General features: G+C 39.0%; 1 protein-coding gene and 1 long non-coding RNA gene across 10 annotated transcripts in view; one reads left to right on the top strand and one right to left on the bottom strand.

Moving 5' to 3' along the window:
• Positions 1 to 256: 256 nt before the first annotated feature.
• LOC105703860 lies at positions 257 to 4,646 on the top strand. Its single transcript, XR_001104402.2, has 2 exons — positions 257 to 573; positions 1,523 to 4,646. It is a non-coding gene; the product is annotated as an uncharacterized LOC105703860 (long non-coding RNA).
• The window catches only part of LOC105703854 (wiskott-Aldrich syndrome protein family member 3), a 30,983-nt gene continuing 17,154 nt past the window's right edge, over positions 2,262 to 16,090 (bottom strand). For 3 of the 9 annotated variants that reach the window (XM_012432567.2, XM_012432566.2, XM_012432572.2), the window contains 8 exons: positions 11,787 to 12,121; positions 10,886 to 11,039; positions 10,312 to 10,426; positions 9,931 to 9,963; positions 8,003 to 8,298; positions 7,433 to 7,743; positions 6,363 to 6,785; positions 5,636 to 5,817 (listed from right to left, as the gene is read on the bottom strand). In XM_012432567.2, coding sequence (XP_012287990.1) covers positions 5,636 to 5,817; positions 6,363 to 6,785; positions 7,433 to 7,743; positions 8,003 to 8,298; positions 9,931 to 9,963; positions 10,312 to 10,426; positions 10,886 to 11,039; positions 11,787 to 12,060 — 1,788 coding nt within the window. In that variant the 5' untranslated portion in view covers positions 12,061 to 12,121. The other 6 variants (XM_023431802.1, XM_012432576.2, XM_012432568.2 and 3 more) reach the window with 6 other exon arrangements.

Genomic DNA, 16,090 nt, shown 5'->3' on the forward strand with positions numbered 1-16,090 from the left:
TTGCTATATCAAATTATCTTCATCGCAAACTACATCACGAAACGATATTTGAAATGATTAAGTCATTCGGTCCGCTTGACAGTGACAAAAGGAATGATTAAAATGACGTGGAACTTCGACATTCGAGGGTAACTCTTGTGGATTCGGTGGCGCCATCTGGAGCCAATTTCAAATCACTTTAAATGCCGCCAATAAATTCACAAGTCTGAATTCGTTGATAGCACGTGTCGTTGTACAGTGGCGGTCATCAATACTTTCCTTGTGAATTTGGGGTTGCCAGTGCATAATGGGAAGGCATTCATGTCCACCAGTGTACCGCTGGGAGTGAGAATGACAAAAATCCAAGGTACTCGAACCGAACATGTTCGCTACACGTGAGAGCTATAAATGACGCTCAGACTCTCGATAAGAAATCGCGGTATCGAACTCCACCGTTCCCAATAATGCCTAATTTCCATATACACGGAAAATCGGATGACATTTGAACCGTGAAAATGACTCTTATCAGCTGACGTGTAACACAACATTTCTCATCCTACTTTGACACATTTATTTATTACAAAAAATCGAAGCGTAAGTTATTATACTTTCATCGTTACTTAAAAACTGTATAGATCAACAGTTCTGTTGAAGGATTTACGAAATTGTTTTATTTATTTAGCGCTGTACAGTTTTGCTACAAATTTAATAATAATAATAATAATAATAATAATATAATTATAGTTATAATATATTTATAATAGCATTCATCGAAAGTGTTGTGTTACTTTTATTATCGTCCTCTCTCTACGAGACGCTTGTCTACGATAATTGAGTCCGTTTTATTGCAAGTGTGGCCTGAATGTTTTAAACTAACTTCAAAGTCTTTGATGCTGCAATTAATGTTATTAATCGGTATTCATAGCCACAGTGATTGGTGTTTGTAAAAAGTCACAAACTCCAGCGATCCGAGCCCTACGTCATTGGAAATATTTCAATTTTTACTTTGCATTGTTAAGCGTTATTAATTTGCTGTGTTTCTGATAATGATTTACAATGCAAAATACAAAATGAAATCCTGTTTGTCGATTAAGTGTCCGATTGATTTTATTGAGACACCTCGATATTTCCAAATATCATGTCCAAATATATTCAAAATTCCTGTCTCATCTCGTTTTACGGGGACACTAATTGTCACATCGACATGGTTGCTTTCCATGTATCTTGAAAAATGTTACCAGGACTTTCATCCTTAAGAAAACTTTGAATTTTCACACATAGAAAGAAGAAGCACGAACAGAGCCACTTTATACGTACGTCTTCCTACAAGTAACAATGACGACGCTGCTGAAGTTTCATAATGTTCCATAATGTTTCATAAATGGAGTTATCTAATAATTCCTCATCGGTTCAAATATTTATTATGTAAACATGTTACAAATTAATTGCTATCTTGTACTATGTAAAATACGAGAGTCTTCTACCCCCCCTTCCGAGCAGCTAAATTTATTTGACTAATAATGTAAACAAAATTTGTTTACAGAACGCTCAAAATTCCAGCCACTAGCAAAGACAGGAGAAAAACACATGTTTCGTTATATCCCAATTAGTGGGGAAGAGTCACTCTTCCTCATTTCGTGAAGGAAAACGAAAATTATTTTCAAAAAGTTGACATAAATCTTCTGAAAAAAATGGTCTCACCGATTGTTCCAACGTCTTTAAATATATTTATAGATTATAAGTCTCACATTAACTGGGCACCGCATTCAGTATCAGGAATTCGTTGAAAGCTTTGTTCTCGGTATACATGTAGTGAAGCACCCATGTATGTTCCAGGCGATCAAATTTCCTATGTAAGAGATTTATTGCTTTAAACAAGCATAAAAAATAAAACAATGGAGCTTTGTTTATTCCTTTACGAAAACATAGAATTAGCGAAAAATGTTGGAAATGAAAATTGATACAAGGTCATGACTATTTTGATGCATATAGGATAATCTATTTGTCATTACAGAAATATGGAATATTCCGTGAAACATTGATCTTTCCTGTTGACACGTATAAATATTATTTATAACATTATTAAACATTTGTTATCCTCGATATAAAATATTCGGGAGTGCAATTAGTCTCATGCACATAAATAAGAAATAAAAGGTGAATTCTTTCAGGGAATATTCCAATTTCGATCAATATGAATAGATGTCAATTGCGGTACCCAATATCGGTAACTGGTAGATCGCTTGAATGTACATGATTATGCGATCGATCACTTCAATTGATCGTATTCAATGAAATATTTATTCGTATAATATCCGAACGATTATATCCGTAGCACTTCATCTTACAAAATTCCCGATAAATACTGTATTGTAGTTGGCGAAGTAACTAATGATATCCCTAGACCTAACCTTATGTTTAATGAAATCTATGACGCGTACGGTATATTATTATATATAAACATAGTACAGAAAAAGGTCAGCGATAAACGTTATTTTGTATATGTAGTAGAACGCTTAGCTACAATTTAAAATTAGTATAATGTACAGGCATAGTCGTTGAGAAGATACGACTTTACTTACTTTGACGTAGCTACGCACTTTATACAGAGCGGTGCAGTGAGATTCAAATGACTTGATTTTTCCAATCGAGAATAATTCTCAATGATCGGCTTCCACTTTGAGCATGATAAATTAAATTTTCTCCACTGCCACCACAATACTCAAGCAAAACAATAAGATTATGCGTAATCTTAACAATCTACATATATATATATATATATATTTATTTATTTATATATATATGTATATGTATATCATCGTCACCATACTCCATCAACGTCGATGCAAAATAAATCACAATTATTATTTTTGCCCTTTTCTTATGATTTCTATTATTATTAAACTTGGCCACTATATCAAGTTGAAACAACATTACACCTTGTTACACTCATTTTCCCTAGACGCTAAAAATATTACTCCTCTCGCTCGTCCCCGTAAATACACGCTGTTACACCTTACACGTAATGGAGTATTTTGGTTTTCAATAGCCCTCCTTCGAAAGAGGGAACTTGCTATTTTATTAGTGCTTTGATTCTTCGTGTCATTCGACAACTGGTGACAATTCATCCACCAACTGTGAGCCAATCAAAGCACTACGGAATCTTGAACATTTCGATCTCTTACCAGCAATCGTTTAACTTACATTGACCAAGATGTAATTCATCTTACTGGCTCGCACGAGGCAAAGGAAGGAGGGTCCTATCTATTGAGTTTTGGCTTGACTTTCACGTATACGCGTATGTCCTAGCGATATCTAGTTACATAAAGCGTTCGCTTATAGACGTATACAAATATATATATATATATATATATATGTATGCCTTACGAAATTATACGACAATCGAAACTGAATTATAGGTTAGGAGCGAAATTTCTTCGGCCCTTGCGATGTACTAGTAAAATGCGGAATGTGTTAGAAGATATTACACGTCTTCAGTTGACGTTGGTGCAATTTCTTTCGTCCCTGTGCGTGTAGAACAATATTCTATTCTTGTTCCGTCTTTATATCTCATTTTATTTTATAGGCTCCCAAGTTGATAAAGACGAACTTTGCCATGCCAACAATCGACCGTACCATAGAGGTGGGCAGCTTAACTTTATAACATTTCCCATTAAAATACGTTACATAAATTAAGCTTGAATTAATCGTTGACATTGTTATAGACAGAACAACCAGCACCGCTGGTTAAATTCTAAGGAATTTGCATAACAATTGTCTCACCGAAATAACGTTAAATCGGTAAGATTTCCTATCTTCAGAAACAATACCTAGATTTATATAATTATTTCATTACGATTCCACGAATGAACTGCAATTATTAACACGAAGAAAGTTAAATTAGTGATTTACTTAAACCATGTAATTTTCAAATAACAGGCAACTGGTAAAAAAATATTTCACTCGATATATTTACAGTGACAATTGTAGAACTCACTTACCAGAATTGGTGCAAAAGTAAAGGATTCTATGATTTATGTACCGCGTATTTCAAAAATGAAGAAACGCCATCGGGAGGCCAATAGCGAGATGACAGGTCTACTTTTATCTCTCATCTATCTTAATTATTTTGTATGATTCTAGCAAATGACAATTTTCCATTCAAATAGTTCCTACAATTCTAATAAATAATTAATTTCCGTTTAATTATTTATTTATAGCTTATTAAGTGACAGCTTTGAAGGTAATAGAACATGTGCCCATCTTTGTCGTATCACAATGTCCACGATAACTCTTTTTCATAGGTACATCCGGACGCGAGGACAAGCTTTTGGCAACAGTCATACATCGGTCACTTACGAAGTAAATGCCTTAGTTGGAGGAATTATGACGCTTGTTATGCACTTACAAGACATCGTAATAAGGTGATAAGCTGTGGTATCAGCACGTCAAAATAATTTGTAGGTGAGACACGCTGTGCAGCGATTTTTAAAATCGACTACGAGATCTCTAGTGTCATATTAATATGTGTTATACGTATATTAGGTATGTGCAGAATTCTGACAATTTTAGATTGATATTCGATCAAGTGCTTCTTGTTTTACAAAACGAAAAGATTGTAAATCAAATTTTGAGAACAAATTTTATAAAGCTCAATTCTCTTTTCATTGTTTTACTTTTATTCCAAAATTCTCCATACGCAAACGCATATAAATCAATACACGTCAAGATTTCCACCTTTCATTAAGTAAACAATGGATGTAATATTATTTTCATGTATATTTTTCAACTTTTGACTGAAAAGGAGCACAGGTCACTATCTCGTAAGCTTTAGTCAACCCAAAGATCTTCTTACTCACGTATAATTAACATCTGTCTGTAAGTCGAGGATTGATAAATGACTGTTTACTCCGACAAAGTTACTTTTTCTCTATTTTTCACAGATAGCGTGCAATAAACTTCTGAAAAACTTTCTAACGATGCAAATTTGAATTTTACGATTCACTTGCCGACTAAAGAAATGATCATTTAACAATGACGTTAAAGACTACACTTCTTTATCTTATATATCTCCGATAGTAATTAGAAATAAAGATGATTGATCAAATTCGAATTTAGATATTAGCCGCATTCAAGTTTCGGACAATTACGTGTACAATTATTGAAAGAAAGGGTTAAATTAAGATGCAGGTAGACCCATTTAGTAATTGCTAGTCACAAACCTCCCCTGTAACAGAACCGTGTTAATTATTAGAACAAGGAATCACGTTTAGGTGAAGTTACAGTCGGTTTCCCTAAATGAACCGACGTGTTAGGAATCGATTCAGAGCAAAGGTCATTGGAAGAAATTAGCTGAAAGAGGTCAACTCCGCGAGCGGGCACGCGGCAATGCCTATCTCCAGTGCACCTGAGATTTCTTCTATCGAGACGGGCCCAAAGACATATGTCGTCCAGGAGACTGGACTGCAGTATTCAACGACGGATATTAATATCCAAAACTACCTTGGATAGGTCTCTACGATGCTTTAAGTGCAGTTTTAAGGAAGCGCATCCGCACTTTTGCTACCTAGCGATGGACGTTGCGACTTCGTTGATGAAAGCCGGAAGAACGTCTCCTGCTTTAGGAGGCGGTTGCTGTTGACGGAAACGAGATGGGTCACGCTAAACTGCTTTCTTGTTCGCCCCAACCTTCGCTGTCGCATTCGCTCTCAGAAGCTGAATCGCTATCGCTGAATTCAACGGCAACGCGCCTCGCCAATATCGATGCGACGTCGTTCAGAACGTTCACGCGTTCAACTTCCTTCTGTTCGATCTTCTCCACCTTGCGAAGCTTTATGCCTGAAAGGATTCATTTTTAAAAATTATTTATAGTATTTTAAAACACCGTCATTAGAAGTTTAATCAGATTTGAAGATAACAGCCTTTTGATGAGAAACTGTAAAATGTAAGGATATATGAAGTGAAGTAATGAATCTTAATATAAAATAAGTATAATCAGACAAGCGAGAAATTTTAATGATAGAGATCGATGTAAAACTGTCGAAATCTCGTGAATTCATGACTTTTGTAACTCTACCGGACCAACGTCGCCATCTGTGACGTTTAGCTGCAACTAAATTTTTTCTCTAAAAACACGTTAGCCATGAGGCAAGTCAGAATTCTATTGCAAATACAGTAAGTAAATAAATATTTTATCAAAAATGAAACTTCATGAGTTTCATGACCTACCATAAGGCCTTCCTATTCACGTGGTAAAATTTGAAATGAATCGGTGAGAATTATCAAATTCTTCTTCCAAGTAAGCTATATTCTTAAATAACTAAAAACATTCGTAAAGACATATTGCTAAACAGAAAATCATAGAAATAAGAAAGACTACTTACCATCTCTGATAGCCTTTAGTAGATCATTCCGCGGGTCAACCAGTGGGATGTTCGGATTTCCAGGTTTCCTAAGTTGTCCATCGACGATGCTTTTCAGCGGCTTCAGTTTCGGCGGATTGTTAGCGATCATCTTAGCAATATCTCCGTTGGTGAGTGGCATTGGCGGAGTAGGTCCATTAAGAACTGGAGGTGGCGGTGGTGGAGGTGGAGGTGGAGGAATATTACACGGTGGAGAAGCTGGCCTTTGCGGGGTAGGGTCTGGTGTTGGGGGCGGTGGAGGCAGATCCTGAGGAACTGCCGGGTCAGGTTCGTCGGTACCGACCTGGGTTATGTGGTTGGGAGGTGTAGGAGTGGAGTGGTGGCTCGGCAATGGACTATTGGAACGACTGCCGTTCCTGTTCAATAAGTGGCATGGTATGGAACCTGAAATGCAACCATTCCCTGTGATATATTCCTTTTCGTACCACCGTTGAGAACTGCGATTCATTAAGCCCAGATGAAAGCGAAGAGATTCACACAAACCACGCAGTCTCTATCTTAAGGGGATGTGAAAGTGTCATGTATACGTACCAAAAATTCAAAATATTTATGAAACTTTTCTCCAAATTGGGTGTTTAATTAATTAGCTCTATTACTTTTGATTTACCAGCGGGTCAAACTTGACCGAATTCTGGATTTATGTCGGTCCAAGCTTGAAGCAGTAACTTAAATTTGGTCCTATGTGGTTCAAGTGCTATCACTCAAAAGCTTATTTGTTATTTTGCCAAATTAGGGTTTAAGATTGCTACTTTGTTATTGCGGGGAGTAATGCCAACCGCTTACAAGTATAAGGCGAGTGACGGGCTTGCTAAAGAAATTATGAACATTCAGTTGCATTGCAAAGCGAAACCGTAATGAGCGTAGCAGGAAAGTAGTCCGTTGTATAAAAAAAAAAGAAGCGTTTAAAGGGCCTAGGTACAACGCAAGATACTTGCACCTAGGTTCTCTTACAACACCATTCCCTTGCTTATCTCGATATGCCTTGTTCCCAGACCCGCAGCGACCATGAACTCGAAGATCGTTGAACGTACCGTTCATGGAAGGTGGAGACATGGTTTCTCCAGGAGGCGGCGGCGGTGGTGGAAGGTTGTCTCTTCCGGTGCTCATGGACCTTCCTCTGGTCGGTGTGTTGTTGGCGGAAGCTACGGTAGGAGTCGAATTGCTGGATGCATTGCTCGGAGGTGCTGGGGGAGGTTGCGAGGGTCGCGACCTACCTCCTCTGCTCTGAGTGCTCTGACCCCCAGGACTTTGATACGTCTCGCTGCCCCCTTGTCCTTGACCAGGAGCGTAATGCGACCCGTAAGGATTTTCCTCATAACCTTGGCCTGGGTAATTCGTCGCCCTGTTGACAAAAATAAATCCTTAATCCCTATTTTCCATCTTAGGATTAACCCGATTATAATTTAGTCTATCATTTTTTATCGGACTGTTGTACGATTCAGAATATCCCGTTTAAAAATTTTGAGAACCTTAAACTGGAGTATATAAAAAAAAAACTCTCTACCGTCAATTCTTATATATTATTGTGTCTAAATTTATATATACATTTTTAACGAAATATCCTAGAATTGTACAACAGTCCATCGGTCGGCAATGGGTACCTGTAGTGGTCAGAGGCAGGTGGGCTGTAAAGGTGCTGCTCTTCGAGTGGATAACTCCGCCTGAGTTCGATACTATTGGGTCTTGGGGGTCTTTGCTCCGTCATTACCATACCTAGTAACGCCTCGTCGGGGATAGTGTGGGGTGTCCTGTACTGGACTCCCTGGGCAGGCATGATATACTCGCCATGACCCACTGCCAATTGTCGTTGTCTTTCCCTGGTATTATGGGGTTGTCTTACACGCTTCTTGTGACGTCCACCTCCTCCGCTGCCACCCTCGGTCCGAGGTCGATGAGGCTGTTCATGTAAAATAATTCAGATTAAACGAGAATAATTGATTTATACGAAGCATCGAACGTAGTGCTTTGAGGAAAAAGGCAAGCCAAAACGTCTGGTTTATGAATGCCGAACTGTCGATCCAGTCTTCGCTCGCGTGGGGGATGATAAAATTAATTCTTGCTCCCTCGGTAAGAACTCAAGATTGAGATTTCTCGATTTATTATACAAACACGGGATTCATTTAATAATCTTTTTAGTTGTAGACAGTTAATATACGTAATGTACAGCAAGCAAGAGTGCCAGTGAATTGCCGGTACTACTGGATCGACTGTCATGCACGAAAGCTTGTAGGAAATTGCAGTATCATTTTCAGATGAACGTTATCAATAAGATAATAGTCTCGTAGCAATTATTATACGTACATTATTGCACAATGAGAATACATTGTGATTCCAGAGACAAACTTAAGGTATAGTAATTTTCTGCCTGTATTTTTTTTTGCATGACCTACTGTACTATCACAAATTGTGAAGAAAATTGCTATACCCTGTAGCAATCTCTTTTTAGAATCTAAATATATTGTTACGGCACGCAAATGCATAGTATTAATTACTGTATAATTTTCTCTATACGTAATCGATCATCGGTATCAATTGTTAAACCAGTTAATCAAGTTTAAATTGATATCGTTTCCCACAAGTTCGATGAGACAGATGAAACGTGAAGTGATGTCGAAATGGCCTGGCAGACAAGCTACTTCGTCGATTGTTATATAACGTAGATTGTTATGTAACGTAGACCTGTATAAATACAATCACGGAAGACAGGAGAGGGCTCATGCTGTAATACAGATCTGGTTCCCAAAAATGTTTCCAATTTTCCCTGCGATTCCATTTTCCGTTTCCAGTGGGAATTCAGAGAGTGCAAATAATTACACAAAGTGTATAACGAATATTAGGACAATTTGTAATAAGAATAATTAACTGAAATGAAAGAAATGTCCAGATTCTAATTCATCATTTTTGGATCCATCTCATCAGACTTCAGGAGTCCTCTGTTATCTATCCTCGATATAATAAAAACTTGCATGAACTGACTGTGATCGGCGGTATGACAACTAGATTTAGAGTCACAATTGTATCATACAAAACGGTCCCATTGGTGCGTTTTCCCATTTACCCCGAATTCGATGCAACGAGGTCGTTTTTGTATCAGACTATGCATTCGGGTAATTTTAAATTAGTCACGGCACACTCACACGAAGCATTCGCGGTACTTTGGTTAAAACGTTTTAAAACAATGGTATACACATTTTGATAAATATTAGCAACGTATGCGGTTACAGCGAATTCGATTTACACGGGAATGGGCTTCGAGGAGGAAAACACTGATAAGATGCAAAGTCGTTGGCTACTCCTAGCGCAACTACGAATTCCGAAAGCGAGCAGCTAGGGCAATCTCTAGGAGCAAAAACAGATCTGTTAATGAAAAAATCACACAAATGTGAGCTCGATTATGTATATGAGTGAGAGTGACTGATGATTAATAATTTATAAAAATTGGACATATGTATATGTAGATATACATATACATATATTTATATGAAGATAGGGGTGGTAAAAACTACAAAGATCCAAACCATCGACTTGCCTCTCTGAACGGTTCGGCATATTCAGACTCGGTCTACAACCAAGGGACAAATTCAGTATTTGAGATTACTTTAGTTCCTTCGCTAAATAAAGACTTGTCGAATCTAAGTGTATGCATACCTCGAATCACTCGCTACTTAATATGCATTCGATACCGCTAAGAATAACTGCGAGCAAAAGGACTCACCCGATTTCGTTCTTCGAGTTAAATGAACAGAAGTTGATTAAACAAAAAAAAAAAGAAAAGAAAAAGAAGGGAAAGAACGGAATGCGACATTAACTTAGCTCGACTTACGAGCACAGTTACCACACAATTCGAGTGCATTATTCCGAGATACGCAATGACAAAAGTATGGAAAGGTTTGATTATGGCGTTTCCCACCTTCTTCCCTCTGTCGTGCAATTTCTTCTCGGTGTCTTTTAGCATTTCCTGACTCCAAAGATCAAAGAAGTAATTGGGGTCGGTGTAGAATTTCAGTCCATCCTTTCCGTCCTCTCTGGAAACATAATTAATTTGAAAATGTATTCAAATCTATTGTCATCCAGCGAAAATCTTACCCCTCGAATTTGTTAACTTATATTCTACCAAGGGATATTTAATTAGAGGTAATGGTCCTCTATTTTAAAACGGATTAATTTTCGTTGGAGATAAAAGGTAACTATTCAGACATCAAGGTTCAATGATAATTTTCAGAGAACAATGGCTTTTAATATTCTTTCCACAGTGACTATCTAAAGCGAAGTTAAGTCGGAGATCAAATGAAAATAAAATACAACACAATGTTTCATTCCTCGGAAACAAAAGTGTTTCTTAGAAATCAATTTTTGCTACAGGTAATTAACGTTACTTTCCTACTGAATTTTACCACGGGACAGGTAGCAACGTTTATACTAATTTTAGATACTCTAGTTACCTTTACTTGAGAACACCAAAGTAAAGAAAAGAAAGTACGCACCTATAAACATTAAGTTTATCCAATGGTGGTGGAGTATCGCATTGATGGTAAGTTTCCAGCATGGCCGTGGGCATGGTGTCCCTGGAGACGACTTGTTGATCGAAGACGACGGAACTTTTGAATGCCTTCCTCATATGGATGTCTTGCAGCGATACTGGAAAGAACGTTCATAGTTGATTAGTCACAATTAGCCATTTTTCAATAAATGATACGACCTAACAAGTATGCGGAAAACAGAGAGGGGATACATTCCAATGCGTAACGCTTTTTCGTTACATCTAATCTTTTCTAGCATTTACTCCTCAAATGGTCGAGGCTTGGTCGCCGCATAAAAATTTTCACTTCAAAAAGTGTCCTATTAGAATCTACTGATTTGAGGTGAAATGAAACGAATGAAAGTATGAAAGAAATCGAAGCAAAACTCCAGAACTCCTCTGGATTCATGCTTTCTGGGGCCCTAATTGACTGCAGAGGGACCCCTGCGCCATCTGTGATTTCCGTGTCAACTAAATTACACTCCGAGACCTCGTATTACCATCGTTTTAGCATACAAGCGTATAAGACACTTTTTTTGCCTTTATCCCGTGCAAATGCCAGTTTCTCGATTACCAGAGTGTTCTAAATTGTCGTACAATTGTCCTGACCCTTTCGTTTATCATATTAGAGCCTTCAATGATTGTACATCGATCGAAATATGAGAGCTCGATGCCATCTTGGTTCTACAAATCTTTTTTCTTCAAAAATCCAAATTTTTAACGTGTCAGGGCAATTCTTAGACGACCACGAGTCACGCGTCAAAGTTTCGGACAGTTTGGTCGAATACCCTTAAAAAAAGTGTTTTACTCGAATCGATTGATTTGAGGGGGGTTTCACTTCACCTTAAGGGTAAAGATCTACCAACCTTCTTCAACGTTGCTGTCTAGCTGCGTCACTTTGACGGCCAGCCTGTCTATTCTAGCTTGTAAGGAGTTCGCCCGGTCGCTGAGTCCGTGGGCCTCTCTCGCCAGCTCGCCAAAGAGATCCTCGGCGTGCCTCGAGAGACTCGAAAGTTGTCTAATCGTATTAGCCAGGGTTCCGTTGGTGGCGGCTTCCAGTTCCGACGGCAGCGGGAAGTCCTCGGGGATGGTGCCCCGCGCCACGTGAACGGGCTCCACCAGCCGTTTCGGGAGCGGCATCCTCCGGGATTAGGGCCGGGGCCCTCGACTCCGACGAGACGACTCACCGCACTCCACGAACCTACGACAGATTTCAACGTATATCTTAGATTTGAACAAAGTTGGTTCAATTTAGATCTGGCGGTAAATCACATTTTGCAGTTGAATCAACTCGACAAAGAGGTACACGACAACCTATGACAGATTTCAACGTATATCTTAGATTTGAACAAAGTTGGTTCAATTTAGATCTGGCGGTAAATCACATTTTGCAGTTGAATCAACTCAACAAAGAGTTACACGACAACCTATGACAGATTTGAACGAGTTGGTTCAATTTAGATCTGGTGGTAAATCACATTTTGCAGTTGAATCAACTCAACAAAGAGTTACACGACAACCTATGACAGATTTGAACGAGTTGGTTCAATTTAGATCTGGTGGTAAATCACATTTTGCAATTGAATCAACTCAACAAAAAATTGGTATAACTCATTTTAAGTTTAATCGACTCTTTTTTTACCACCTATATTTTTAGAGGTGATAAAAAAATATCCGATCAAATTGCCGAACATCGACGCCATATTAATATCTCTGTAATTTGATCAGCTGACTCTTAGGTCTATTTTTTTGCGTTACCATTAATGCGAAATGTATGACGGGCTTTACACGCGAATGCTAATCCCGATAACGTTCCCTTTCTGCTCATGTAATTAGTTCATTCGGTTACACGACATATACCGAGAAGAGAGCTCGAAATGAATCTAAAAAATTAATTTCCACTAATTAAGCGAGTGCGACATGCACTTCCCTTGAGTTTCTACCTCGGGATGTGACGTTACAAATGACGCGAAAAAAAGTGATTACCTTACAGAAGAAAAGTTGAATGTTAAATCCAGCGTTAGAAATGTTGAATTTTTAGAACTACCTTATTATAAAATTAGAGGAAAGTAGCGGCATTGCCGATCGATTTGCTGGCTTGCGTGGGTAATCAAACACTCTCGTAATCCGAACGTTAATGCGTTGCGAGCTGATCAATAGCCAGGGACGTTGATTGTTATTTTGCGAAACATTCGTCGCGTTTGATAGCGTAGTTAAATTTTTCTTCGCCTACGGCTCCGAGATGAGCGATCGAGACGAAAGTAGTAGCAACCTCGACTAACGAGCGGATGTACTCGAATGCTGGGTTCTGCATTTGTTATGCAACGAAGCAGGGTTAACGATACGACCGTGACCGACCAAGTGAATGTCCTGGAGCAGACGTGTCGCGAGCTCTAATTAATAACCTGCCCTTTACTGCTAATTACCGAGATTCGCTTTGAACAACCGTCCGTGGCGCTTATCATAACAGGAAGCGTAGACGTTACAATCATCCTACCGTAAAATATTATAAAGTTTATTAACTAGATAAAATTGAAAACGAAATTAGCAATGATCACAGTAGACGCGTTGTGGAATCAATGTTGATATGAGATAACGATGTCGACTCAACGTTGTGACCGTGACCGACCAAATGAATGTCCTTTATCAGTTACTTATTGATATCTCTAGTAAAATTATTATTCAAGATTTTTAACATAAAAATACGTACGTAAAGTACTTACGTACATGTGTATGGTTGGAAGTAAATTAAGTAAAAGTAAGCTAATCAGGGTACTGTAACTGAAATATGGACTCCGCACAATTCTAAATCTGGCACTTATGTTAGTGGAATATTCCTGGGATATAATAAAAGACTTATGCACTTTGCAATAAGAGTCACACTTTATAAGGGTTGTCAGGACATGTGACCCTTGTCGCGTAATGGTCACGTCTTGTTTATTCATCGAGGTTGAATACAATCATTGAGAGACCGCATCAACGAGTTCCTTCTTCCTCGCTCCTCGAAACTGATACGAGAAAAAAAAACGTCGCCCAGCTCTCTTCTAGAGTGTTGCTCTCGTTACACGCTGCTCAAGATCTATAGAAAGTCTTGAGTCGCGCTCGAGTTCAAACCATTGATAAATCCTGCTTTGTAAATATCCTAGATTGCCAATACTGCCAAAAAAAAAATCATTTTTTTTTTCAATTACTACAGGGACATGGTTAAATTACTGTGGGAAGTAAAACCACACACATGACGAAATTGACAGCATGGAATGGTAAATAGAAGTAAATACCCTTTTGGAATGAATTGCTCACTTTTGAGGAATGAGATTTATACAAGGAATATTTAATTTCAACGATAATGATAAGATCAAGCTCGATAAAGGCTACTGGCTTTGAGGTTCGAATATTAAAACTCGACTTGCATACGACACCCTTAATTTTAAGACCAGGTTTAAAGCCTTATAAATATCCACCCTTTACGACTTTACGATCATGACTACTCTGCGCAATTATCCCAGAGTGCTCCATAATAAATTACCCAACACACCTTATACTTCGTAATTTATTGCTAGAATTTAATTACTTTTCTCTACCAACTGTGGGTAACGACAGTGAAGTGCACTTAGTAATAAGGTTTGAATTCTCCGCCATCTTGGATGATTGCGCGCGCACGTTTACTTCTGCCATTTTCTCAGCCACTAAACCGGGAGCAAGAGATCTCGTATTTCCGTCGTACCCATCGCTGTCGATAACCAGGAGATACTGAAATTACATCGACCCTAACGATCCAATGGGAGTATTCTTGTTGGATCGAGACGAGTTGCTTAAGATTGTCTCTATGTGTCGGGTCTACCCACAGACCGATCAGCGGTACTTCTACCTAACCTAACCTATTTTCTACCCACGTGATTCGTCGATCGGCGCGTCGACACATCCGGATTGGGATTATCACACGACATTATGTGTAACAGGGTTCGAAATTGCATTTAGTTGAATTGAATTTCATGAATTTTTCTTGCCCCAACATATTATTTGTAAATAGTACTATAGCGATCTGCATACGATACATAATAATACCGATTAACATATATTATGTGTAACATGTCTTCCGAATAGTTTATTTCAACGCGTTGACTGCCATGCCACGTGATTGTAGATAACAGCTGACCGATTAACATATTTCGTGGCAGCCGACGCGTAAACGTTGACATATCAATTCGAAATCCCACGTGGCCTGCATAACTCCCAGCACACCTTTCTATGATACATCTTTTTCCAGATTGAACTATCGTACGATGTGATTTACTTAATTCATGTGCATTCAATTGCAATGACGATGCGTGACATTTAAATGACGCATGCGCCTAAGGCAGTGGAATCCTCGGTTATGTAGCAACAGTGGAGTCGCATGATTACAAGCCAGTCTGGCAGCAACGCGTATTTAAATATGTAAGGTATTTCTGCACCACATTTTTCCCACCGTGATTTAATGAGCATTTTGAGCCGATGACTGTCAGGACTCGTGATGTTTCCAGAATGTCGGTTCCATGCCCATGTAGCCGTCAAAGATTATGCACGCGAGCACGTATCATAATTGCGGCAATACTTCCCTCCTGTGCCGTTGCTTGCCCTGGTGGGGCAACTCGACGTCGTCAACTCAACCCTTTGATCTTTTCGCGCCTACGTCCTCGACGAGAGTCGCCCTGTAAATCGTATGCTTGGAGAACTTGAGTCACCGTGCACGCAAACACGGACTATGCATGCATGGCTCCCTCCCGACCACCTCGACGTACACGCTATTTGCATTTTATACCCTCTCCCACGCATCGATGGCGGCACCCATATCTTCATTCATTGCCAGACCAGCCGACGGAGGAAGTCGAGTAGATACGAGATCTCGGAGAGGAAGTACTCAGCTCGCCCCGGGCGCGACGTTACAGGCGATCCTCATCTGTTTGTCGTTTGTTTTTTAATCCTCGATAGTCGATGGGGGGGGCGGAAAGTGAAATAATCATAAAAGCACGAAGGACAGGGGCCACAAATGTATTAATCTATTTATGCTAACCCCTTGACATACAATGACGTCTGGGAGACGTCATTCATTTCATGTGCCATTGTAGACTTTGACGTCTCCGAGCTGTCAAAAATCGCCTCTGGCTAAATTAAATAGTATTTCTAGGAC

Source organism: Orussus abietinus, unplaced genomic scaffold (genome assembly GCF_000612105.2).
Source record: "Orussus abietinus isolate OABI.00-Male unplaced genomic scaffold, Oabi_2.0 scaffold32, whole genome shotgun sequence".
Lineage (NCBI taxonomy): Eukaryota > Metazoa > Arthropoda > Insecta > Hymenoptera > Orussidae > Orussus > Orussus abietinus.